The 26,935-nt window shown below is 47.2% G+C and overlaps 1 protein-coding gene across 5 annotated transcripts in view; it reads right to left on the bottom strand.

Moving 5' to 3' along the window:
• Positions 1-3,115: 3,115 nt before the first annotated feature.
• ADAM11 (ADAM metallopeptidase domain 11) overlaps positions 3,116-26,935 on the bottom strand; it is a gene marked incomplete at its 3' end in the record, with an annotated part of 80,109 nt that continues 56,289 nt past the window's right edge. Inside the window, exons 17-28 of one of the 5 annotated variants that reach the window (XR_014162169.1) lie at positions 26,772-26,864; positions 24,663-24,743; positions 23,553-23,603; positions 22,172-22,235; positions 19,875-19,974; positions 19,599-19,718; positions 19,098-19,266; positions 18,482-18,596; positions 17,427-17,517; positions 14,490-14,507; positions 5,810-6,330; positions 3,116-3,805 (exon numbers count right to left, since the gene is read on the bottom strand). Coding sequence is in view for 4 of the 5 variants with exons in the window: in XM_081883967.1 (XP_081740093.1) it covers positions 14,462-14,507; positions 17,427-17,517; positions 18,482-18,596; positions 19,098-19,266; positions 19,599-19,718; positions 19,875-19,974; positions 22,172-22,235; positions 23,553-23,603; positions 24,663-24,743; positions 26,772-26,864 (930 nt within the window). Of the gene's footprint in view, positions 3,809-5,809; positions 6,331-12,656; positions 14,508-17,422; positions 17,518-18,481; positions 18,597-19,097; positions 19,267-19,598; positions 19,719-19,874; positions 19,975-22,171; positions 22,236-23,552; positions 23,604-24,662; positions 24,744-26,771; positions 26,865-26,935 lie in introns of those variants that run through there. The other 4 variants (XM_081883969.1, XM_081883968.1, XM_081883967.1 and 1 more) reach the window with 4 other exon arrangements.

Genomic DNA, 26,935 nt, shown 5'->3' with positions numbered 1-26,935 from the left:
AGACAAACCCCAAACTGCAATTTTTCGATTGGCTTTCCTAAGATCCAGGGAAAAGTGCCGCATTTCGGAAATCCCCCCTATGTCATTTCCGCTTTTGAAATCCCAATAATACCCAGGGGAAGTCCAGACGTATGACAGCCCTGTCAAGTCAAAAGCCTGAATATTGGGATTGTGCTCTTTTTTAAAAAAAAAACAAAACCAGCAGACCAGCAGCAGGTCTGCTTTTCCCATGTTCAGAGGCACTCTTTATTCCTTCGCCAGCCAAGAACCAAATTTAAGCCCTGATCTAGTGGCCAACTTACCTTGACCTCTCAGGTGCACTCAAATCCCCAGTGATCACATTCAGCAAAATACTTGAAGATACAAGGGTGTGGGGGACTCCTGGAGAGTCCTAACTAGACGCTCCTTCAGATGAGCTGAAGTCAGTCTGTTTCCACAGGCTGTTTCTCAGAGGCAAGGCTTCTGTTTCGGCTGTATCCAATATCAGTGCCCAGTCGAGGCACACGGGGTCACAGTGCCATCGTCAGGCACTCCAGAGGTTTACCCAATGCTTTATTGTTTGTGGTTTCCCCCACCACTTTCTCCCAGGTTTGCCATTTCACTTACTTTCTGCACGGCAGCAGAATAAACTTTGAAGTTCATGCTAAGACAGGCATGTCCAAAGTCTGTTTCGGGGTCCTAATCTAGTTCGTTTTTTCCCTGAGGTAAAATCCCCCCAAAAGCTCAACAACGTCAATCCTGAAAAAAGGTCAACGACATTGGTCGGCCCTCACGCATGTTCATTTCATCAAATCTGGCCCTCTTTGAAAAAAAAGTTTGGGCACCCCTGCTCTAAGAGGAAGGCTGAGAATCTCATTTTGGACTCTTCATCAAACTGCAAATCCTAGGCTTATTGGATATGGTGGGCAGCCTAACTGGTGCACGGTACTGTATACAGATGTCATATGCTTTTACGCTTGACAGTCGTTCCTGAAATATGTTTTAATTAAGCTGCAGAGGAATTCCTATGCAAAAACCTAAGCTTAGGGCCATTAAGGAACAATACAGGGCCATTAGCCCTGAGTGCTCACTGGAAGGGCAGATCTTGAAGCTGAGGCTCCAATACTTTGGCCACCTCACGAGAAGAGAAGACTCCCTGGAAAAGACCCTGATGTTGGGAAAGATGGAGGGCACAAGGAGAAGGGGACGACAGAGGACGAGATGGCTGGACAGTGTTCTCGAAGCTACCAGCATGAGTCTGACCAAACTGTGGGAGGCAGTGGAAGACAGGAGTGCCTGGCGTGCTCTGGTCCATGGGGTCACGAAGAGTCGGACACGACTAAACAACAACAACACAGGGCCATTAAGGGTCATTGGCAAGACAAGAGAACTGTCCTTCCCTCTTGCCCTGAGGTGTGAACAGAGATTGGGGGTTTTAAATGCTTCTTTCTCCTTCACCTTTGCTGTTGACACTTGCCACTGCATCTGAGTGATAAGACCCAGGTTGTGGACCTTCAAAAAGTTGGCATGCAGGCTTCAAGTTGTTCCTTAAAGTATAACTGAGTACAGTGGTACCTCAGGTTACATATGCTTCATGTTACAAACTCTGCTAACCCAGAAATAGTGCTTCAGGTTAAGAACTTTGCTTCAGGATATGAACAGAAATCATGCTCCGGCGGCGCAGCAGCAGCAGGAGGCCCCATTAGCTAAAGTGGTGCTTCAGGTTAAGAACAGTTTCAGGTTAAGAACGGACCTCCGGAACGAATTAAGTACAGTGGTACCTAAGGTTACCTCAGGTTAAGTACTTAATTCATTCCGGAGGTCTGTTCTTAACTTGAAACTGTTCTTAACCTGAAGCACCACTTTAGCTAATGGGGCCTCCCGCTGCCGCCGCGCCGCCGCCACGTGGTCTCTGCTCTGTTCTCATCCTGAAGCAAAGTTCTTAACCCGAGGTACTATTTCTGGGTTAGTGGAGTCTGTAACCTGAAGTGTATGTAACCCGAGGTACCACTGTATGTCATTTTATTTCAGGAACAACTTGAGGGAATTCCAGTTCAGAAAGGCTGGCATCTCTCAGGGAGACATTTCAAACGTCCCCTTAGTGTAGCTGGCAAATCCAGCCACAGATCAATGAACTAGAATAACAGTTTTGAAACTGAGAGCTTGGGCTCTGCAGCGGCTCTTGCTTTTAGTGCCAGTGTCCATCTCTGGGATAAGTGGGGCAAATTAAGAAGATAATCTCTGAGCAGAAGCAGAGTGCAAGGTTTACACTGACCCCAGAACCTGGTTTTTGTTTATAAATTCCTCAGCTCTGACTCATGAGATACCATTTAAGAGGACCAGTTACAGAGCAGTGCTCTGTAGCTTTAATCACCCTTCCCACATTTGTGAATTAAACAGAAAGGGTACTCAGTCAAAAGATATGATGTCCAGCTTGAACCCCAGCAACTCCTGCATTAGAAATTAACTACTGGAAGGGGCAGGGGCCAGCCCTATGCACACTTACCCGGAGATAGCCAGAGATAACCTACACAATTAACAAGGGCGTTCAATTAGCTAATATATCCCACTGCAAGTTGAGACAAACACAGTACAATTTGCAGGACCAGAGTTCCTGGATCAATGCTCTTTGAAAAGAGCTCTTCTCTTGGACAAGCCAATTAGGCTAAGCTAAACAGGTGGCGCTGTGGGTTAAACCACAGAGCCTAGGACTTGCTGATCAGAAAGTCGGCAGTTCGAATCCCCGTGACAGGGTGAGCTCCCGTTGCTTGGTCCCTGCTCCTGCCAACCTAGCAGTTTGAAAGCACAAAGTGCAAGTAGATAAATAGGTAACCCTCCGGCGGGAAGGTAAACGGCGTTTCCGTGCGCTGCTCTGGTTTGCCAGAAGTAGTTTAGTCATGCTGGCCACATGACCCGGAAGCTGTATGCCGGCTCCCTCGGCCAATAAAGCGAGATGAGTGCTGCAACCCCAGAGTCGGCCACGACTGGATCTAATGGTCAGGGGCCCCTTTACCTTTACCTTAAACAGGACTCTCATAACTAGTTCAAACCCATGACACTCCCACCGCAAGTGAACTTTATACAAACAAGTTAAACTTCACAGCACATCCGGCGCAAGTCAAAGAGACGCTAAGAGTTGAACAAAAAGAAAGACTTTACTTTTCAGTGTTAAGATATGGCAGTTGGATGCATTGTAGTGTTTTTCCTCGTAGTATACATTAGGATTAACAGAATTCTGCAGGAATTCAAATCTTAAAATATTGGGCCTGCTTTTATTATTGGCCAGATTTTCTAAAGGTCAGGAGCAAGAGTAGATTGCACTCTTTCAAACTTAGCAAACATTGGCATGTATGTGCGCAGCGTAGCGGGGTACACAAAAGGAGAAGGCCTTGCATCCAGCTGTTAGCATCTGCCTGAGCGGAAGTCCCAGAATTGTCCCATCGATGGGTTTGGAGCCAACCCACTTGCCCAGCCTTCAACATTCAGCGTGTGCAGTGAACGTGTAATGTGTATCTACATGAATGCCCTGAAGTGGCATTTTAGTTAATCTTTGGGCACATCACGATATACAGACAAGGCTGCCCACCCTGAGGGAGGCAGAGCAGATCATAGATATATATACATATACACACAACTCATGTGCAAAGGAAATCACAGTCCGAGGTGCCCACGAGCCGGAGAGTGTACTGGGAGATGGCAGGGGTCCAAGGTGAGCGCAGCACAGAGCGAGCTCCCTCCATGGTTGTGCTCTTCGTTTGCGATGCCACCTTTGCTCCTCATCTTCCTCACTGCGCTGTCTTTGAAGTTTTAGGAGCCTTGATCCTTGCTACTGTGCGAAGGTTAAAAGAGGGTTCAAGTTGCCCATTGCACCAAATGCTACAGCTTGCTGACACTCACTCACTCACTCACTCACTCACTCACTCATATTGAAGCACACATTCATAATCTCTCTCTCTCTCTCTCTCTCTCTCTCTCACACACACACACACACACACAGTCACTCACCCACCAATAGCGCAACCCTCAAACCCTGAGCCCAGATCATTTCACAACAGAACAGTTAAAGATGCCCAAACAATGCTCAGGTCCCCAAAATCACACAGTCTGACAAAACATTCTTTGTGACCCGAAAACTTGCCTGCTCCTAAGATCGACCACCTTTGGTCCCGTAAGAAGAACACCTTACCTGTTTTTGGATTTTAGTGTGCCAACAGTCAGTCCTCTCAGTGGGGACAAAGGAAGCTACAAATCCCAGTATCATTCCTCTAGCTGTAACCTCACGAGTCAGAAGGGAAGGAGTTTCCAACAAAGGTTAGGGGCAAGAAGGGATTTGACAGGATAGAATTGGTCCTGTTATTGTTTCACTGCCCGGCATTCCTATTTCATAAAGCTGTGGTGCTCAAATAGGAAAGGAAGGAGGATAAGGAAGGAGCACAAGGAGACAGGGGTAAGCGTGGAGTGCAGCAATTATGTCTGACAGGAATGCCTTGCCATTGTAAGCTTCCAGGCAGCAAGATGGCACAGGCGGCCTTCATTCCGCAAGAATATTGGCTCCATATAGCCACACCCAAGCCCCAGCTCCAAAGACAGCTGACTATTCAGTTCCCTTATAGTACCATTCAGAAATCCTGCTTCTTCGGATGAGGAAAATGGCTGACTGGGTCAACCGTTGTACAAGCCAGGAGGAGAGGTGTCCCATTTGGTAGAAGGCCCAGTTGGGCTTCCCCGTATTTACTCTTACACAGACGCTTGTTGGTTTTAGCAATGTAGCCTTGAAAGCATTCAAGAGTCAGGATCTGGATCCTGCTGAATCTCATCCCCCTTATTCTCTTCCTCAACCCTACTGAAATCTGAAAAGGCCCTACTGAGAGACACCAGCATGAGGGTGGTCTTGCATATGGCTAGGAGGTCAGATAGTTCCTGCCCAAGACTGGCCAAATTAGATGAAATGTTGAGAGATCCACATTTGGAGTTCCCCCAGTTTTTTTTTTTCATGGACCCCCAAATCAGATCAGGGAAGTATTGTTGGAAGTTATTTAAAACTGCAGGGGGAGCAGCCCATCCTCACGCAAGAGCCCACCTGCCATGGTACAACCCAGACACCATCTCAGGGAAGGCCAGGGCTTATTCTGAACCTGTTGCAGGTGTTAGCAGCCTTTTCTGCCTGCTGTTGGAGGGAGGGATCTTTGCAGAAAACTGTAGAGGATTATTAGCCTCAATGAGTTACTGTTCTCTTCTTAATAGGGCTGTAATTTTCAACTGGGAGGGTTTAGCATATCAATCCCGGTTTATAAAGAGAGAGGCATTTGAGTGTGAGCACTCTACAGCTGCAGTAACTTCCTTTCTACTAGGGTTGGGGACCCTGTGCCCCCTCAGCTATTGCTGGACTTCAGCTCCCATGGGTGCCAGCGAGCATGGCCAATGATTATGAACTGTAGTCCAACAACATCTGAAGTAAATTTAGGCTCCAAACTGAATGGGCGGTTCCCTTTTTATGGCAATGTGGTGAGCCAGCCCTGTTGAGTTTTGGAACCCCACCTGCTCCTTCTGCTGAGTGGAACAGAATTAAAAGTAGACACTTATTTCTCTCCAACATCACATGCAGGCGACGCCTCCACTCCGCCATCTTGGGGACAACCTGGCACCTCTGGTGGTGAGCTTGTGGACAATAAAAAGATCAAAAAGGGATCTAGCCTCCTAGTCCACCTAGGAGCAGTTTTGTGTTGCTGTGGGAAGCACCTCTCCAGGAACCAAAAACAAAGGGGGGAGCAGAGAATATCAGGACTACCGTGGCATTCATACATGTGAAAATGTGTGGAAGAAAACACACCCCAACTGTCCTCACACACCCCAAATGCTCGATTTCCGCTCCATGGGAAAGGGAGCAGTGCATCTTCCAGGAACAGAACTAGCTGAGGAGAGGAGCATTGCTGTGCCCCCGTGTTGCGTGGCTTTTTGGTGGATCCAACATGGTATATTCCTTGGTGGGATTAGCAAAGTGAGGCACGCTTGTAGACCTGTGAAGTAGCATCCCTTTTCTGGCCCTTTTCCCCAGGAAAGGTCGCGAGAAGTTGTGACATGGTGCCCTCGGCAAGGGTCATCCGTGGGGAGCTGCTCCCACAGTGCGAGGCAGTGAAGTGCACGTTGCCCCTCCAAAGGAAGGCGCTTCTCCTGCCCATGTCCGTCCAGGAGGCCATGGAAGACTTGGTGGCTTGGGATGTTGGTTATCTGCTGACCAGGAAGAGGAAAGGAGGGGGTTTTTACCTTCCTCCCCACCCTATGGTGAGTATACAGACCCAGAGCAGCAGCACAAAGATCAGGGTTATGAGCTGGGGCTAAGCCCCTCCCGACCTGAAACACAGAAGCAAGGGGGGTAATTTTAGTGGCAATGCGGAGCAGTAAAGGAATGCAAGATTGAGGTGATGGCGGTGATTCCTCAGCAAGGTTAAAAGAGCCAGATGTGTCCCCTCTCATTCATTGGTACATGACTGAAGCATCTGGAGCGGAGGTTCCTAAACCTACTGCCACTTTTACAGAAAAAAATTACTCAGCGACCCGTGGAAATCTACCTTCTTTAATCGAAGGGGTGAGGCCAGTGTCGCAGCTTGCCTTCCATTGACCAACTAGGCAGGCAAGCTGCGATCCATTTCCACAACATCATTCCTCTAGCTGCAACCTCATGAGTGAGAAGGGAAGGAGTTTCCAGCAAAGGTTAGGGGCAAGAAGAGATTTGACAGGATAGAATTGGTCCTGTTATTGTTGTTTCACAGCTCTCCACTTCCCCACAGCCTGGGTGAAGCTGAAAAGGGTTGACCCAAGCCCAGGAAAACCCCTCACCTCCAGCATGGATGTAGCGGAGACGTTGTCGCTGTCCTGCAACAGTGCCCAACCTGGCAGTAAGCATCATTATGCAACAGATGAAACATGTACAAATTGTTTTTCAAAAAAATTCTCTTTCTTTATGCTTTCTCCTCCCCCTTATTTTTATTCAACGTCCCCCAATTGCACCCAAGGCTGCACTGATTTGGAGAGATGCCTGTTTGTGGTGTGCTTGTTGAACATTGAAGTCTAGGTCCCACTGTTTCATATGTTTGGGATGGGAAGGAGAGATGGGAAGGACAAGACTGTTGGCTTTGGTCTTCTTAAGCATAACACCACAACTTGTCACAGTGCAGACCTGCAGACATTGACACAGAGAATACTCTTCTGTAAGTTGGGTGCCTGCGAAAATGTCATTACTACGTAACAGAAAGCCAGCAGAGCCATTTTCCAGCTGAAGGTACATTCTAACCCGTGTACAATTCACATTTGCAGTACAGAAACAGAACTCCCAAAGTCGTTTTGAATGTCTGGCAATGCTCTGAAATGCCTATGTGATAAATAGGGGTGGGGGTACTCACCCAGCCTGTACAAAGGGGGCCTATTTTTGACATTGGGTCACCAACGAGGGCTTCACCTAACCGCCATTTTCATGATTCACTGCTTCCCAACCCACAATGCTGGTGCCAAGATTTTCGGGAATTCAAGTAATGCGCTCTTGTTGGGCCCTTTAACTGGGATATGCAAATTCTGGCAATTCTCACACATTTTAGACCAGTGTTTCCCAAACTTGGGTCTCCAGCTGTTTTCGGACTACAATTCCCGTCATCCCTGACCACTGGTCTTGCTAGCTAGGGATGATGGGAGTTGTAGTCCAAAAACAGCTGGAGAAAGTGAAAATAGTGGAAGTGTCAGGGCAGTGGGCTCCTCTGCCGGTTTGGTGATACCAGCAAATATTAGATTTTGCCATGATAAGGGGGCAGGGGTTGGCAAAGGTGACAAAGGGATTGTCTTGGGTTTTTTATTAATGCTGTTGTCAGGGGCACCATTTGCCATTTTACAAACTCAAGTTGTTTTTTTCCAATGCAGGTGTTGTGGAAATGGGAAGAAATCAAGTTATCTTGTACCAGGTACAAGATTTCTGCCACAACAGAAATTCTTCGCTTCTCCCTTTATGGGCCCAAGCCAGAGAATGACATCCATTTCAGAATTCTAAAACTGTTAGTAATTTACCACTGCAGTTAACACATTTCTAACAGAAAAAGTCCATTGAACTTTGAGGGACTCAGGGATGAAAATTTGGTTCACTCTGCATTTTAATGCAAATATCCCTAATTCACAATTCCAGAAACTATGCAAACAGAAGCAGAGCTACCAAATTTGAACATTTTGTGACGCAGTTCTCCAGCTAAAAAGATGTGTATATTAGGGGGCAAGTATGCATCAAATCCATATATTTAAAAAACTGCAAGCATTTTTTCCTAATTTAGCATTACATTAGACAAAATAACTTGCAAAAAATGTGTCTATTAGGAGAAATGCATGCAAAAGTTCTGACAATTTTTGAGGGAAGCTTTCTTTATAGATATAAAAAATCACTAACTGAAACAAAAATGGGTTGGACTGTTTTTTTAAGACTGGGAAAATGATAAACAGAAATTGAAATTGATTCATCTATACCTTAGTTCTGAATCAACATAGGATTTTATTGTTAAGCATCTACTCTTAAGCCGTCCCAGTCTAATAGGTACAATTATCTATTTTCTAACTCTATAGAAGGGGTTATTGCTGCTAGTATGCATTAAACAGAATAAAAAAATCTCAAGGGAATGTTTAATGTCTAAAATTTGCAAAAAACCAACAACCCACCACCCTAATTATTATTTTAATTTTCTGTTTTGTAATATTCTGTTGTGTATGTTGGATTTAAAAGCGCAGGGTGCAAAGCAGTGAATTCCACTGCTTTGATTCACAGAAATTATGTGGGTGACACTTTGCCTAGCATTGGTCTCCATGGCAGACAAAGATTCACCTGCTAATTTTATGTGCAGTGGACCCATCAACTTGAAATTTAGTTTTAAGTCCACAATCATATTCTGCTTTTAAAGTACCCCTATAAAACTAAATTTGGTATACCATTTTTTAAAAACGTAGTTAACCTTTCTTTCACATATTTTATTGATTCTGTATCCGTCAGCCACAGCTATGCAACTTTCATAAAGCTCATTCCTTTGGGAATTAGGCAGCATTCTCCGATTGCGCCCTGAATTTTGACATTTTCAAAATGTTAAATTTAGGAGAGAGATATTGTGCAGCAATTATAGCACAAAAGCATGGAGACACACTTTGGGAGCGGTTGGGGAAATAATATACAGTATTGAAAACTCATTGCTACTGTAACCAAAGTGACAAATACAATCTGATTTGCAATCCCTACACGTGTGGATTATTATATTTTAAAAGCCCTAGATTTCCCAAGTCCTGCATATCTCACAGAATAGTCTCCTTTCACATACTCCCCTTTGCCGGCTCTGATCAGGAGAAATCACGGATAAGGAGCTCACTTTTATTTCCTGGCAGCTGTGGTGCAGTAATCTTAGACTCTGGGCTTAACGGTCATATGGATGTGTGTGTGTTCTCTTTAGATCAGGGGTCCTCAAACTTTTCCAGCATGGAGCTTGTCCCTCAGACCTTGTGGGGGGGCCAGACTATATTTTTTTGGGGGGGAATGAACGAGGGATGCGTGAAAGGGCTCCGGAGAGGGGCTGCTTTAACTGGTGGCTGCTCAAGAGGGGCACTCAGCTTATTGTGGCTCCTGTATCTTGTGAGAAGGGGCTAGCGGCGGGGGGACAATGAGTGGCATGCGAAAGGGCTCTGGAGAGGGGCTGGCACCAACAAAGTCCAGCCCCCTTCCTCCTCTAGACAGGGCAGGGAGAAGCCAGGAGGAGGGAGGGAGGAGGCGCCGGCGCCGTGTGAGGAAGAGAGAGAGGAAAAGAATGTGTGCACTGGTGATCCACGCAGTGATTCCCAGACCATCCGCAGGCTGGATTTAGAAGGCAATTGGGCCTGATCCGGCCTGCGGACCTTAGTTTGCCAACCCATGCTTTAGATGGTAGCATGCTTCGCTTCACTGTATGTACAGTGGTACCTCTGGTTAAGTACTTAATTCGTTCCGGAGGTCCGTACTGAACCTGAAACTGTTCTTAACCTGAAGCACCACTTTAGCTAATGGGGCCTCCTTCTGCCACCACACCGCCGGAGCACGATTTCTGTTCTCATCCTGAAGCAAAGTTCTTAACCTGAAGCACTATTTCTGGGTTAGCGGAGTTTGTAACATGAAGCGTATGTAACCTGAAGCATATGTAACCCGAGGTACCACTGTATTTTGGGGGCCTTTTGCAGAGTTAGGCCTTGGACCTCTACCCTAAAGTCCTGTTCCAAATGCACCACTGCCTGGCAGGGCTCCTGTGCATTTAATGGTGGGCATGACAGGCAGACGTTTGTTCTGCAGGTGCAGTTTCACCTTTCTGTGCTGGGCTGTACCTATTGAATTTCTGCCTGTTAATGAAGCCCTGCAAATAATAAAGGCAGCACCCTACTCAGGGCAGATGGCAGCATCTATTCAATATCCATATAATAATAAAGCTTATTTACAATGTGATATGACTACAAATTATCCCACAGGTTCCTCGGGGGAAAATGTGCATGTTCAAAGTTTCCTGAAAGTCCTCCTTAATAACCCAACATGTGCCTTTGGGCATGTGCTATATTTGTGTGTATATGCTTTGGCTCCATGATGCAAAAAAGGTGGGATAGAAATGTAAGAAAATAAATTTATATAGGCTGTGGAAGAGGGAACAAGCTTGTTTTCTCTTGCTCTTGAGGGTAGGATTTGAACCAATGGCTTCAAGTCACGAGAAAGAAGATTTGGACTAGATTTCAGGAAGAACTTTGACGGCAAGAGCTGTTTCACAGTGGTACGGTCTCATAGGCGCCGACTCCATGGGGCTTGAGGGGGCCCGAGCCCCCTCAAAAATTCGTTTGGGGGGGCTCCGCCCCCCCAATAATCTCCGGCGCCCCTCCAGCAGAGCGCCATCGCCGCCCCTCCCCCAGCCCAAAATGCACAGGGAGGGGCGGGCTGCATGCCTCCTGCCCTCCCTCCCGAGCAAAAGCTCCACCCAATTTCCTTAGGAGCTGATTAATATGCGCAGCACACTCTCCCCTATTCGCTCACGAGGAGGCGGCGCCACTTTATTTGCATATTCATGAGCTTATTTATTATTCATGAGCTTTCCCGGGCCCCCCCAATATTTTTTATAAGTCCGCGTCCCTGTACGGTCTCCCTCGGGAGGTTATGGACTCTCCTTCCTTGGAGGTTTTTAAGTAGTGTTTGGATGGCCCCGTCATGGATGCTTTAGCTGAGATTTTTGCATAGCCATGGGTTGGACTAGATAACTGCTGGGGACATAGAATCATATAATTCTTCCAACTCTATGATTCTATGAAAGGAATGAACTTTGCATGTGGCCATAGGTGCGCTCCTCTTTTTACTACTTGACATGTTCCATGACTGGGTGCTAGCAGCTGAAACAAGAGCTGCATTGCCACAACGTATAACATGGTGGGTTTTTTACCTCTCTCTTTACTATGCTGAAAAGGGACGTGGGTGGCGCTGTGGGTTAAACCACAGAGCCTAGGACTTGCTGATCAGAAGGTCGGCAGTTCGAATCCCCGCAACGGGGTGAGCTCCCGTTGCTTTGTCCCAGCTCCTGCCAACCTAGCAGTTCGAAAGCACATCGAAGTGCAAGTAGATAAATAGGTACCGCTCCAGCAGGAAGGTAAACGGCATTTCCGTGCGCTGCTCTGGTTCGCCAGAAGCGGCTTAGTCCTGCTGGCCACATGACTCGGAAGCTGTACGCTGGCTCCCTTGGCCAATAAAGCGAGATGAGCGCCGCATCCTCAGAGTCGGCCATGACTGGACCTAATGGTCAGGGGTCCCTTTACCTTACTATGCTGAATGAAAAAGCACTTAATCACATCATTACCTTGTTCAACCTAATATTTGTGTGAATCTGTTCCAGCTCAGTCTCCAACCACAGAGGACAGTCTCCACCCCTAGTTCCCAAACTCCTGGCTCTTTTAAACTTCCAAAGAACAGTGAAGCCATGAAATGAGAGGAATGCCAAGGGAGATTGCCAGGTCACATTCACAAAAATAATACACAATGGACGGACAGCAGCAGATAAGCATGGATGTGTCTCTCATAGCACACAGCAGGGACAGATCTCTTCTCCCCATTAGGGTGGTGCCAGGTTCCTAGTGATATTCATGGTTTTCGGAAAGGGAAATCACTGAGTGGCCAGATGCGAGAGCATGTTCCTATGTGAATGTTAATGGGAGTGGTAATCCCATTAAGAAGTCCTTCTTTGGCTATCACTGGCTTTTTGTGATATATTCAGTGGTCCAAATTTGCCACCTACCGTGGTAGGGAATGTTAATGAGCACTTAGCCATCAGTCTTTGTAATACCTGAATACTGCAACTTAGGGTCCAGTTCTGCATACTGCTCCATACCCCTTTGAGTGCATATGGAATATTAGTATGTCAGGGTTAACTGTTCAAGCCAAGCCTTTCCTCTAACAACTTGTTTTTGGTTTTTTACATGCAGGGAAATTTCCTTTTTTTTTTTTTTTTGTATGGAGGGCATTGAACCACATTAGTCCCCCCTTGCAATTCAATATGATCATGTTACGTTACTTTCTGTGTGCAAGAACTGGGCCTTGTTTGTTGCTTATGTCTAGGTCTATGGTAAGTTATAGCATACTACAAGTTTACAAATGAATCTGCTGAAAGACCTCCTGGCTGGACCAGGTGGTGTATTTTGTTGCAATGAAGTTTTTCTAACTGTATGGCTCCTGACGAGACCCATATTTATATAAGGTTTACATTCTATACACAGCAGGCAGAGAAGTCCGAGCCATGCACAGAATCTTTAGGCTAACTCACAGCCAATGTCCATACAGCTGCACACAAGTAAACCCAGCACCCGTGAGTTAAGATGTTCCTTTTTCGAAAAATGGCAGCAAGGAATTACTTGAGCGTGTCCACTCTACTCTGGCTGCACTCAACACAGGCTGCATTCACACTTTAACTTTAAAACACACGAGAAGCACATTTCCCCTCCTTTAAGAATTTTGGGTACAGTACTATAATTTACCCCTCACAGAGTTACAATTTCTAGCAACCCTTAACAGACTAGTGCCCAGATTTCTTTCAGGGGAAGAATATGCTTGAAAGGTATAGCATGTGCAAATTCGGTTGTATGGTTTTATCATTCCCCCAACCTCATCCCTATAAAAGCAGCCACTTGAGAACAGGAGTTTTATGGGTTGCCTTAATGGAGCTTCTTAACTGGCCGTTTTCCCATTCAAAATGGCCCTCCCCTGGCTGTTTCTGCCACACAGAAGGAAAGGATAACCAGATATATTTCCCCGACAAGTGGAAACATACCAGAGGCACAGGAGGCAATGTTGAGCAGGAAAGCACCTGAGCAGTTTCCTTCCCACAATGTTGCAGCCTCCAGGGCTACTCTGGGTCAGAAACTACCACTGAAATACTACTAGTGGAGCATTACATGTTATGGGGGCCTCAGTTCAAACCGAATGCTTCACGTATTGAGGGAGGGGGACATGCAAAAGGCCTTGGTCCCCATATCCCATAGGTAATTATATACTCGGGGCAGGTGTGTATGCACAAACACAGATATCTATATGGGTAGTAAAACGTGTGTGTGATGTTCATTGCTACAGCATTGGGCCTCGGGGTCCCTGGGTTTAAATCTATGCTACTCACAGACCGCTTTAGTCAAGTTGCACTCTCTTGGCCTCAGTTTCTCCAGGAATAATGGTTTATCTTGTAGGTTTCTTGGGCGGGTTTAATACATCTCAGGGCTGCAAATACTCGTTATAATATGCGAGGGCCTGTATGTGTGCTAAAATATGGCGCATATCCTTTCATTTAACAGAATGGGGGGAGCACAGAAAATACAGCAATTGGTTTACATGTAATGGTGAGGTGGAGAGGTCAACACAGGGTTTCCTGAAAGTAGAGCCTTTTTTTCCATGTCAGAACAAACACAGTTCATGATAAATACCTGCTTTCACCATGAGGGCCTGCTCAAAATGAGAACTCCTCACAGTGAAACCAAGGGGGGTAAAATCCTCTCATGGGGACTTTACCACATCAGATAAGAAAAGGTAACATGTCAAAGCGTGGGCCTTAGAAACCAAGGGCCAAGGTTAACATCAAGCACCTCAACATTATCATCCAGTATTTGAGAGAAGGGCCTGTTGCTGTCTTAGATGGCTGAATCTTTACAATCTGGGGAGAAGAAGCCCAGATGTCTTTCGCTTATTGCCCAAAGGCCCTCCTCCCACAAGCCAACTAAGGAATGGAGAGCAAAGCGTTGCTGATGCCGGCACTGATGGATGCGTGGAGAGAAGCGATGGCGCAGACGAGATCTTCTTGGTCGAGAGGGGCCTCCGCAAGAGAGCTGGTTCAGCCACCCACATGATCATTGCAAGCAGGGAGTGCGGGATGAAGGCGATGCGGAGGATGGGATGGAGGGGATGAGCGATGAAGCGGGTGGCGGCAAGGGGTGGTGCTTAGATGCCCTGCTGAGCCGGATCATACCTTCCTCTGCGAATGTTCCTTTGCAAGCCGAGGAGAGAGAAGGAAAGAGAGAGAGGGGGACGGGGGGTTAGCAGGTCACTTCAGCTGGGTACACCTTGGCCTAACTGCCTCAAGTCTTCGTGCCGCATGCCATGGTCGGTAATGCAAAACCCAGCCACGCATGCAACATCTTCCTTACCATCCAGGACAGCTTTTGTGCAGAGATCTACCACCACTATTCTTCTTAGCTGACGTAGCTCCTGTCAGAACTTTAAAAGGGCCTTGGGAAGGCCAAGAAAGGAGGAACAGATTCGCCGGGATCTCCCCTGCGGCACACAAGCTAGTCGCACAAGGGCCTCAAGTACAAAGTCTATATTTGAGCTGAATTTCTAATATTGGGTATGAGCTTCTTAAAGCATGTTTCTAGCCCTCAGCAGCAAATTAAAGGAGCATCTTAAAAACAGGTAGCAATTGGAGAACAGAAGAAATGTGGTCAAAGCTGACACTATATTAAGGAGAGGGGATTTCCCACACAGCAAAGTTTTTATGGTTTCCTTCAGCCTCATGCTATTGGGCCCTCTGCTGAGGCACACCTTTTTCTTTTTCTTACCACCTTCACCCCATAGTTCTAGTAAGGAAAGAATCCAAATTTGACCACCAACCCTTTCCTCAAAGCACATTTTGATCATCTCATGGCATATTCTCCTTTAAAAAAAGAAAAGCTCCGAAAAACAACAATTCCAAACGCTTGAGAAGTATATAACTGAGGAATGTGTTAGAGAGAGACTTGAAGATGCTCGTAATTCCAGAGGAGAAATTGCAGACCTGGAAAGAAGGTGGTCAGCTATTTTAGCTAGAAACCAGAGGGCCAAGAGGGCGTTCCACCCCTCCCCATTCTCTCCCTCATCCCAGCGTCCAGAACAGCAGTTTGGCTGGGTCTGTTGTGCCTTGCTTTCCAATGCAGTAGTGTAGACAGGCAGGCGCATACAACATTCAAATACCAGCAATTATTTTTGTGGGTGGGGGAGATTTGGGGTGGGGGTTTGAGTGGGTTACAGTTCACTTTGTAGGAGCCAACTCTGAGGTCCCTGCAGCTCGTGCCTTTGGAATTTGCTTAGTAGAGGATGGCACCTGCCACAAGTTCCCGGATTCTATTGTCCCTCACCCCACCTCCATGCCAACATCCCCTCCCTCCAGCCACCATCTCCTTAAAGCCAGTATTTTGAGTCATGCCACTGTTATTTCAGACACTCCTCTTTCACTCATGCAAGTGTCAGTCCATGCAGAACATCAAACAGGGAGCCTGGTGTGGATCAGAGAGGAAGAGTGTGACTCCCCAAGACATTCTTTGTTTACCCCAACACCACCAGCAGCCCCCCCTCAGCCCACCTCCTGAATGCTGCCATTAACCCCCAGTCCCCAATGCTGAATAACTGCCTCCCCCCAAATAGCCCCACCCTCCCAAAGCAGACAGTGATCTGTAGCTAAGCCCATGTCTAGATGATCTAACACCAAGTGACTCTTCTACCCAAAGCAAAACCACAGGGTGCTGGTCCCACAAATTTCTCCCTGCAGGTCAACTGGGTGAAAAAAGCCCAGTTTGTTAGGTGAGAGGCCAATGGACAGAAGTTAAAGAGGATGCAAAGGCCCCAATTCAAAGCAATGCAGGTGGCAGTTCAAGGTGTGCAGGTACATACACTCCTAAGACAGATTTTTAAGAACTGGGGTAGGAGATGACAGCACTAACAGTCCTCCCAAACTCCTACAAGCCACATGTTCATGCGGGGGCAGGACACAGATCCTGCTCCAGCTGCAGTAAGTATAGGAAAACTGCCTGAAATGGTTCAGGAGGGAAAGCTAATGGCATATCAAAAACTGCAATTGTACCACTGTACCCAAGCCCAGTCACCGATTCCATTTGAAAGCTCCCTAAGACCAATTCATATTCTGCCTTTACAGGTAGCAAAGTAACACCGGAAAGGAATTTTAACACATCATACATGGTGAACGTTTTGTTCTGGTGTGCCCCCATGCACCAGGAGCTGGGCTTCACCACATCAGTCTGCCCCCAGCCCCACCACTCCCAGTGTGGCTCTCTACACAAGAGGGTGCCTTCCGTTCTCCATAACATGCGCCGTGCAAAATGCATTGAGGGTTAAAGAGTAAGCCTGACAAGTGGGCTCAGGAGCAGACCTGAAACGCTCTCTAAAGTTGTGGCCACATCTGGGCTGGAGGTGGAGTCAAAAAGGCCTCCATCAATTGATATTCTCCGAGGCTTGGTGCCTCTCTCTGCTTTCCCTAAGCCTGCAGCCCAGGCTTGTCACATTTCCCTGCTGCAGCCAACCCCTATCTGTCTGAGGGTGGATACAGACTACCAGTCGGCACCCCATTTTGCATGGCAATAAGCCCCATGTGCAAACCTTCCTTTGCCACCCTTCCCCTTGCACCGACGGCTACTTCCTGGGATGGTTGAGGAGTCTCCTGAAGGGCAGGGGAGGAATCTTAACCAGGCTCTCAAATCAATCCCCGGCTCCTCCTTTTCTGACTGAAGGTTCTGCAGAGAAGGAACTGGCCACAGGGTGTCGATCTATCAGGTAAGACCGATCCCTGTCTCCAGTCCAGGCAGATGTCTGGACCACCCCCAGGAACACCCCCCATGCCTTCCCTACACTACCAAGTGAAGGAGTTAGCAAGCGGCCTTTCCACAACAACATCACCGGAAAACCGTGGTCGTATGAATCCACCCTGAGAAAAACGGCAAAAGCTGAACTTGGTGGGGGGGTGGGACATGCCTCAGCTCAACGCCCCCCCCTTCCCCAGAGCCGAGTGCAGGCACCAAAGGAGCTCACTGCAAAGGGCACCTGGAGCAGAACATGCGAGAGAGCTCCCCCTCCAGGCAATACAGTGCAGGGGCGCACTATTTGAACGGCACAGCATGCGCAAGTCGACGCTGCTTACTTGAATCCCCATCCGGTGCCGCCCAGGACGATAGCCGCCACCAGGATTGCTCCAGCGATGGAGCCAATGATGATGTTGGTTCCGCTGGGACCTGCAGAAGAAGAGGGGACAATATCTATATATACATATTGTGAGGTCACAACCATAGGTGAATGGCAGAACATTTGCTTTGCATGCAGAAGGTCCCCATTTAAATCACCAGCATCTCCAACTAGAGCTGGGAGAGTCCTCAGTCTGAAATCCAGGAGAGATGCTGCCAATCTGTGTAGACAATACTGAGCTAGATGGACTAATGTTCAGACTCAGTATAAGGCAGCTTCCCCCCTATGTTCCTGACCTGATAAGAGAGAAATAATTAAATGCAGGCTTAAAGAAAACGGTGGGTGTCAGAACACGTGGCTTTAATCTGTACATTTAGATTGACAACCAAAATAAGAGGTGGCTTTCAAAGAAGCTGCATTATTCTGGGACAGTCTTCCAAAAACAGCTGTGGGAGAAAAGAACCAGAGCAGGATGAACTGATGAAAAGTAGTGATATGTACAGTGGTGCCTCGCAAGACAAAATTAATCCGTTCTGCGAGTCTCTTCGCCTTGCGGTTTTTTCATCTTGCGAAGCACGGCTATTAACGGCTTAGTGGCTTTAAGAAAAAGGAAACAAACTCGCAAGAACTCGCAAGACATTTCGTCTTGCGAAGCAAGCCCATAGAGAAATTCGTCTTGCGGTACGTCTGAAAAAACGGAAAACTCTTTCGTCTTGCGCGGTTTCGTCTTGCGAGGCATTCGTCCTGCGAGGTACCACTGTACTCAGGTTTCTCCCAAAGGTTTGATGTTTTTGTATTCCTCCCTTAATTTAGAATGTGATAAATAAAGCAAGGCATGTGGAAGCCAACAGCAGATTGGAGAAAGGGCTTTGGGATCTTCAGAGGGAACACAGAGGAGGGTCTCTGCTATGACCTCATGTTGGTCTAAGGACCACCACATTTGCAATTTTGATTTGGAAGTGTATGAGATAAGGCTCTAGTCACCTTTAAGAGAATCTCGACATGCAAACTTACCCTTGTACTTTTCTGTCTCCCCTGTGGGCTTCGGATCTGGGATGGGGTCATAGACACTGCAGTCCTTTCCTGTCCAATCAGGATAGCAGATGCATTGGCCCTCATTGCTGCAGACCTATAACCAACAAAGAAGCTGCATGCTTTGGTCCTTGAAAATGTTCCTCTGATGTTTGATTAGTATCCTAAAAATGCCCACTTGGGCTGCTTTCAGAAGAAGCAAGTTGCTTTCCCCTATGATGGCATGGACACAGTTATAAGATGAAATGGGAAAAACAAATTTAAATCCCCCAACCACATTAAAAAAGAAGCCAAAGCATTGTTTTCTAGCCTTTTCCCCCATGGTGGGGAGAGACCATTTCTAAATGAGATTATTCTCAAATAAATGAAATGCATCCATCACTTTTGATTTTGCCATCACGTAATACACCATATTATGTTCATAGAACATAATTATTAAAACCCTCCAGTTTCAAAACCATTGTCCCCAAGACTTGACCCCTGGAGGAAATAAAGCCAAAGAAACTGGAGCAGATGGCTCAATAGTTGCCTCTGTGCAGACCGTACTGGTAAGCATATGCCAAGAGCAAGGCACTTGTGAACTGTTTGCAAGTTGTACCCCGTGGTCAAAGCAGATCTGGCCACCCCAGCTGCCTGGACAGGTGCTGAAGTTAAAGGCAGATACAGGAAGGCATTTGTGGTCAAGACACAGCATGCTGGGTCCACAGGGCGTCCCGTCTTCCACGTAGCTCACATCCGTGCCATCCACAAGCTGAACATGGCCGCCCCTAGGAGAGGAAAAGAATAGTTCCACTGTGTGGCTGGAATACTTCATTGCTCCCACACATGAAAGAGACAAGGCTCTATAATTACAATGCTGGTGGAAATAATGGGGGAGGGAGAGGGGCCTACCAGCAACTTCTTTTCACAATTCCTCCTGCTGCATCTCATGATGTACTGTGTGAGAGACACCTGAAATCCACATGGAAGTTGTGGCGGTGTGCCTGCAGGACTCTGCCAGCCACACTTTGCTAATTTGCTGAGAAAAGAACACCCGGGGAGGAAGTGCTTAACCCTCCCCCCCACTGCGGATGGATCTAGATTGTGAGGCTCCACTAACCTGCAGTCAACATAACGCTTCTGGTGATAGAAAGTCATGGTGGTGATTTCACCAAGAAGTTCGCCCATACGCGGAGAACCTGTCACGTTGGCGCAGAGGAGGTATCCACACAACACGTCTCTGAGTGCAGGGGGAGGAGAAAGAACCAGATAAGCTACGAAAAGAAGGGGGTTTGCACCAGCTTGGCAGCTGCGGTAGTGTGGTGGTCTGGTGCAGTGCATTGTGGGAAGGGGACACAGTGCATTCTGGGAAAGGGCGAAATCTGAGATTACTCACTGCTTGATGCAGGGCACCCAGCGGTTCCCCTCGCGCCCGCAGTTCCCTCGCTCAGTGCCTTCAACATTCAGCTTCTCATAGCAAAACCTTTCAGCTGAAGCTTGAGTCCCAGGGAGGAAAAGAAGAGGGAGGTATGACATACCAGAGAACATAACACACATAGACTCCATACTTCCCTGACCCAGCATTACATTCTCTACAGAGCTACTCTTCTGAACAGCTGCTCATCAGGACTTCTAGCAAAAGCCAAAAACCCTGGGGGGTTTTGCTCCAAAAAGATTTTGCAAGGAAAGGTGTAATTCTACCATTGGTCTGAAGGTGGTGCTGGTGTCTTCAGATGACGGGCAGTTTGCAGTACAGTACTCAGTTATTCCTGTGACACTGGGAAGATCTCCATGGACCCAGCCCTTGGAACGCAACTTTTTACCAGACTCAAAGCTGGTGAGGCCTTGGGGTTTATATTACCCATCCAAAAATGTTGCTAGTATCATAAGATCCCTATGTAACAACAGCAGGACAAATGCAAAGCAGGTTGGGTATCTGGGGTTTTAGGTTTACACTCAGAGAGGTAAACCTTCATAACTTAATAGTCCACAGTTTACCCGGATTATGACAGTATATTTTGCTGCCACTATTGTGGCGACTGAGGTCGAGATGCTGCTTTCTTCTCTCTGCCCTTCTCCACTTTCACAATTTGGAAAAGCAGGCTTTGGACTGCATGGAATCCCAGGGAATTATTCCCCTTATTTGTGGATGACACGTTCCTCTTTCTAGTTACAGGTAGGTAGCCGTGTTGGTCTGCCGTAGTCGAAACCAAATAAAAAATTGATATGAGCTTTCGTGTGGTATCTGAAGAAGTGTGCATGCACATGAAAGCTCATACCAATAACAAACTTAGTTGGTCTCTAAGGTGCTACTGGAGGGAATTTTTAAAATTTTGTTTCAACGTTCCTCTTTGTTACAAACCCAGAATGATCTATCCCTACCTTGAAAGTTCTCATCAATGATTTTAGACACCTCTTAGGATATAGCACTTACTGGTCTATATCAGCAGCTTGAGTCATTCAGGGGCATTTGTTCCTCAGGCACCTCTGCATGTGGTGAACTGTGATCTGGATTGCAAGTGTTAACCTAAATGAGGCTGCTGGTGGATAGGTCTGCAATCGGACAAGGAGCTGGACTATGGTATACCGAGCTTGCAAGTCCATTGGAGGCCTTCTAAGGACATCTTGGTACAAAGCTTTGTTGCAAGTCAGTGCCAGTTTCAGAGAGCATCCAACTTAAGCAACCCAGACTGTTAACTACAAATTAAGCCCCTCTTACATTGTGCCAAACAAGAACAGCATGTCTGGTCTTGAGCTGTGGCGTAGCCCTGACTATTTCATTAGACTAATGTTGTGAAACGCTGCAAAGCCCTTGCCCTCTGCTCTTGACTTGGCACTGGAAAAATCAGGATACAAGATGGAATCAGAGCCAGCCAGAGAAAGAGATTGGCTGGGTATCACTGAGAAACTAGCCTATAGATGGACGAGTTTGAAGACTCTCTCTCTCCCTCTGTCCCACATTTAAATTTTGCATGTTAGCATCTCTTGGGGAGGCAGTGACAGGGAAGGCTGAAGATATTGCTATCTGTTCATCAGTGATTTGCTGGTGCTGATCCCTCATCAGCCTTTCAAACCTAGGCATGGCCGCAGGATCATCTTATGTTGTCCCGCATTGACTCAAGCCATTAACCACCTTCAGCTAAGGTTGCTAGGTCTATAACCTCCTGGCCAGAACTCAAACAATATGCCTCTCACCCTAGTTGTACCCCACTGCCAGCAAAAGAGAGCAGTGGGGCAACAGAGTGGGTATCAACATGAGAGGTGATACAGCTGTGTACATCCTCCTTGCCCTGCTCCTTTTAAAGCCACAGGAAGAGCCTTCAGGAAGAGCACCTGGTGGGGTTATGCAGGTAGGGTGGCTGTTCTGTCTTCCCAAAGCTGCGTATTGCTGTCACTTACAGAGATGGGGAGTGTGGTGTGATGCAGGCACACCGGCAGGGATTGGTCCTACTGCTGCACCCACACCACACCAAAGCTCCCAGTACCCTGTGCCTCTTGGTAAGCATCAGCAATGCACATCATTAGGGAAATGAGAGCAAAGCTGTTCTACCTGCACATCCTCCCCGGCCATTAGTGCCTCCCTTTTGCCAGCATACATCACCCACTGATGTTATGGGGATGTAGTGGCAACATGAAACCAGGTTTCGCTAACAGCATCCCCCACCCATTTGAGTGACCAAAAGCATTACTTACCACGATCCCACAATGCACTGCACTGGCGGTCCCTGGTTTTACAACGCCCTCCATAGCACCGGCCCTGCGCAGGAGAAAGTCAGAGTTGTTAGAGGTTCACAAGATCCTCACTTGATCATATGCCTCCGTGGACAAATAGAAGACTCTAATGTATGGGGACTGGGAGTGCAGATTCAGCTCCTCAGGTCTCTGCAGTACTAAGGTTGCCTAGAGTAGCTATTCTACAGAGCAGAGGTCTGGATAATTTGGGGTCACTACAAATAAACTAGAATTTCCCCAGGCAATTTCCCTTTCTCCATTTTTGGAGCCGATGAAACTTCCTTTAGCATAAATTAATGGGTAGGGAGGGACGCGGTGGCACTGTGGGTTAAACCACAGAGCCTAGGACTTGCCGATCAGAAGGTCGGCGGTTCAAATCCCCGCAACAGGGTGAGCTCCCGTTGCTCGGTCCCTGCTCCTGCCAACCTAGCAGTGCAAAAGCACGTCAAAGTGCAAGTAGATAAATAGGTACCCCTCCAGCGGGAAGGTAAACAGCATTTCCATGCGCTGCTCTGGTTCCCCAGAAGCGGTTTAGTCATGCTGGCCACATGACCTGGAAGCTGTATGCCGGCTCCCTCGGCCAATAAAGCAAGATGAGTGCCGCAACCCCAGAGTCGGCCATGACTGGACCTAATGCTCAGGGGTCCCTTTACCTTTACCTTAATGGGTAGGGAGACAAGAAGCTGCATTCCCAGGAAATCTCAACACACTGGGAGCCTGACCAGCATGAAAAGCTTGCTGCTTTCAGAGCAGGAGGGAGTAGAAACAAATAAAGGTGTGTACTGCTGATCAGCTTCGTCTGATAATATAACAATCAGACACAAGCTGCGTCATGCTCAGGAGACTTGACTCATCACACTCTTGATTTCCTCCCTACTCTCAAGCCGTACAATATATGGCCCCTCTACAAAGATACGTTTTCCCTCTCCATTCTATGGGACATTATTATTTCTAACAGGAGCTAGCAGTGAGCTCTCCTGTGGGCTGGGTCAATCTCTACACTGAGATGACTTTTGTACTTTTCTGAATTGCCTATAAGTGAATATTTCATGGAAGCTGGCAGTGATGCACTGCTAGGAGAAATTGTGCCTAGCAGAATTTCCACCTGCTATGCAGCCCTTAAAAGGCACAGGCACACTTCTCTGGCAGTGGGTGCAACGGCTTTAACCATACATTCATTCCCTTGCTTTCCTTCCCTGGTGCTGGAACCGACCAGGGTTTGTCCAGCCTGCGCATGGCAAAGGCACATGGATGCAACTGACTACGGGTGCAGCTATGCCCCTCACTGGCAGCAATGCCAGGGATATCACACCCAAGTGCAAAGCTGAGATACCAACCTTACCTGTTCATTGTCACAAAAATAGCCATCCTGCTTGTGCAAATTGGGTGGGCACTAAGGAGCAAAGAGAAAAAAATACAGAGAGAGGGGAAAGGCAAACATAAATATTCAATATAGAACAGGTGGTTCACCTGGTCTGAACAAAGACATTGGATTCTTATCTCATTATACATGACAAAGCCATTTTTCACCTTCTCACCCCTTGCTTTTTCCTGTAAGACCTATTGCAGTCGTTAAGAGTCGTCAACAGGCTCATCACAGCTATCTGCCAATCACCCATTCCCACCACCCTTCTGAGTAATACCCCTCCCCACCTTCTCACTATATAGAAGGGTCTGGTGACTTCTGTTTCAGTGTATCTGAAGAAGTGTGCATGCACACGAAAGCTCATACCAAGAACTAACTTAGTTGGTCTTTAAGGTGCTACTGGAAGGAATTTTTTTTTGTTTTCAATATAGAACAGTTAACGATACTTCACAGCTCAAGAGTCACTAAATTAACCAGTTCTCCACATAGCTAGGATCGGAGGATAGGGCATCCAGATTAGCAGAGAGCTTCTTGCCAGAATTTGGCCCAAATTAAAACCCTGGAGAATCAGTTCTTGGAGGTGCGGGAGGCATCTCCTGGTGTTCAAAAGGAAGGTGGTTTGACTGGACCCCTGAAGTGCATCTTCCTGATCCCTCCTGATCAGATCTTTGCCTGGTAACTTGCTATTCATGAAAGCGATGATATATGGAAACTATCTTGATATGAGGACTGGACAAACGGAAAAATTCACACAGGATTATAATGGGTGTTTATCTGCTTAAGGAGATTATCAGAAGAGATCATAAAGAAAAAAGAAAAATATATACGAACAAGATGAGATGTGGAAACAGCAAGATAAGACTGGATAGAATTATGAACTTTATTTGGACTGATTTGGATATTAACGCAGTAGCAAGGTGATGATCGGAATCCCCCTTCGGAACTTGAAATATGGGTCCCCTCAACAAAAATTTAAAATTCGGCTTTGTAATTCGGAATTTATGTGATGTGATTTAATTTGATTTGATTGGTCGGTTAATAAAAATTATTTTTTAAAAAACCCCACAAAAAACTTGCCCATCTCACCTGACTGGAGTCACCTGTGCAGGTTTCAGGGATGTCACACTCATTCACGGGATCTCGGCAGGTTACACCCCGCGGCTCATACTGCAGGGTGCGAGATGGGAAAGAAGCAAAAGGGTTATTTAATACTGGCTGGTGGGGAAAGGGAACAGGCAGAAACATCTTCCCACTGTTCTTGCTCAGTGTGCTGGCCTTGGAGGCGAGGGGAAGCTAGGCTCCGCAGTCTACTCAAACACTCCTTTCCTGACCATTCTCAATGCAGAAAGATAAATATTGTCCGCACTCTCCCTGGAGCAGCATGGCTTGCTGCATTCGTGATCTCACTTCTTTTGATAGAAAAGAATAATGATAGCAGCAACGGCAACTTCCTGCGGTTGCTTGTACATCTGTTTACCGAATGTTCATCCAGGTTTGTTTGCATAAAACAACACCGGCTATTTATTGAAAATTCCTTCTGCTTTGATTGCAGGGAGGTTAGAGGACACTGTTATCCCACACATTCCAGTGCATCTTCCTGACACTTTCCTTATTGCAAAAAAGTCTTTGGGGGAAGTGGGTTTGTCATGCAAGACCACCAAATCAACTATCATTGTGCAACCTGATTCCAATGGCGGAGAGTGTCCAAACACCACCCGGGGCCAGGGGATGCCCCGAGGGGGCTAGGGCACAGAGAGAGCTGGCTGCAGCTTGCCTTGCATTCTCACTCACGCACCCGCAGCCTCTCCCACCCCACCTACCCGGTCAGGCTTGACCCAGGGGATGGAGGACCCGTGGCTGTGCGCATTGTGTGCCCGCAACCTCTCTCTGTCCCTCGGGCCAGGCTTGACCTGGGAGATGGAGGAGGCGTGGCTGGGTGTCTTACACACCCGCAGCCTCTCTCCGCTGCTGTGTAGCTGCATGTGCCCCAACCCAGGAGAGGGGCGGCAGCTCTCTGCCACCGACTCTCCACTTCAACCCCAGGTCAGAGCTATAATACAATACGATAATCTTTACTGTCATTGTCCCATACGGAACAACGAAATTGAAAAAATCTACATCAGACATTCAAAAACCAATAAGCCTCCTATCCCAACTATCCCAGCCTGGTTAGCCCCTGAAAACTCTGATACCCCATAACTGAATACAATATACTCCCATAGAGACTACCTTACACTGCATTTAAAATCAAAATCGCATTTGGATAGAAACTGTTTCTCAGGCGGCTAGTCCTAGTCTTTATAACCCTGTACTTCTTCCAGAAGGCTGAAGCTGAAAGAGATCATTTCCGGGCTGTGCACTATCCTGCACTATCTCTGTAGCTTTCTTATGGCACCTGGAAGCATAGATTTGATCCAAGGTGGGAAGAGTGCACCCAATTATTCTCTCCACAGTCTTTACAACCTTGGACAGCATTGTTTTTCCCCTTACCTGGAAGTGGAGCTGCACAGAAGGAAGCTGCCTCTGCAGCTCCAGAGTCAGGCTCCGACAGGAGGCTGTTGTATGGGTGCCTAGTCAAGCATCCTTCAGAAAATGCACCCAGGGCACCAGCCCCCAAGGCTACGCCACTGCCTGAATCTGCCAGGGAGTGACAGAATCCTAGCCAAGAATAGTGACAGTCTGGAAGCACCCAAAGGGTCAAGTGGTTGCAGAAAGACTCACCTCATGTCTAGGATCCACAGTAATACCTAGAGCTGGACTTTTTCAACACAACACAACATGTTGGGGTTCAGTCCCTGTCTAGAAGCTTCTATAAGACAGCTGAAGCTAAGCAGTTGTGGAGTAGACTAACGACCTGGAAGAGGAGTGTGCCACATATACATACGTACACATGCATGATGTGTGTGTGTATGATATGTGTGTGATGTATGATGCCTTATCTGCCTAGATTTATTTTGTAGAAAACCACAGACAATTGTGCAATAAAAATTTATGCCTCACATGGGCAGTGCCCACTGTGCTTTGGCCTAGTTTGCAGCACGCCCACAGGCACAGCTGATTTTTCATCTGCTGCAGAGTTCCTTAAAAAGGTGCCTTGCTTGAAACTAGTGCCAAGCAGACTCCGAGTGGATCTTATGCCTGTGGGAACACCTCCCCCCACCCGCCTCACCACTGCTGCCAATCTCACCCACTCACCTTGCACCCTCGGCAGCACAAGCCATCACTGCACATAGCATCGTGCGTCAATGTGCATTTCTTGCAGCAGTTCCCCCCGCCTTTGGAGCACTCCTTCAAGGGGGCAAAGCAGAGAGAGAGAGAGAGAGAGAGAGAGAGAGAGAGAGAGAGAGAGAGAGAGAGAG

Source organism: Podarcis melisellensis (assembly GCF_964234715.1).
Source record: "Podarcis melisellensis genome assembly, chromosome: 13".
NCBI lineage: Eukaryota > Metazoa > Chordata > Lepidosauria > Squamata > Lacertidae > Podarcis > Podarcis melisellensis.
This window is presented reverse-complemented; position numbering and strand designations above follow the sequence as displayed.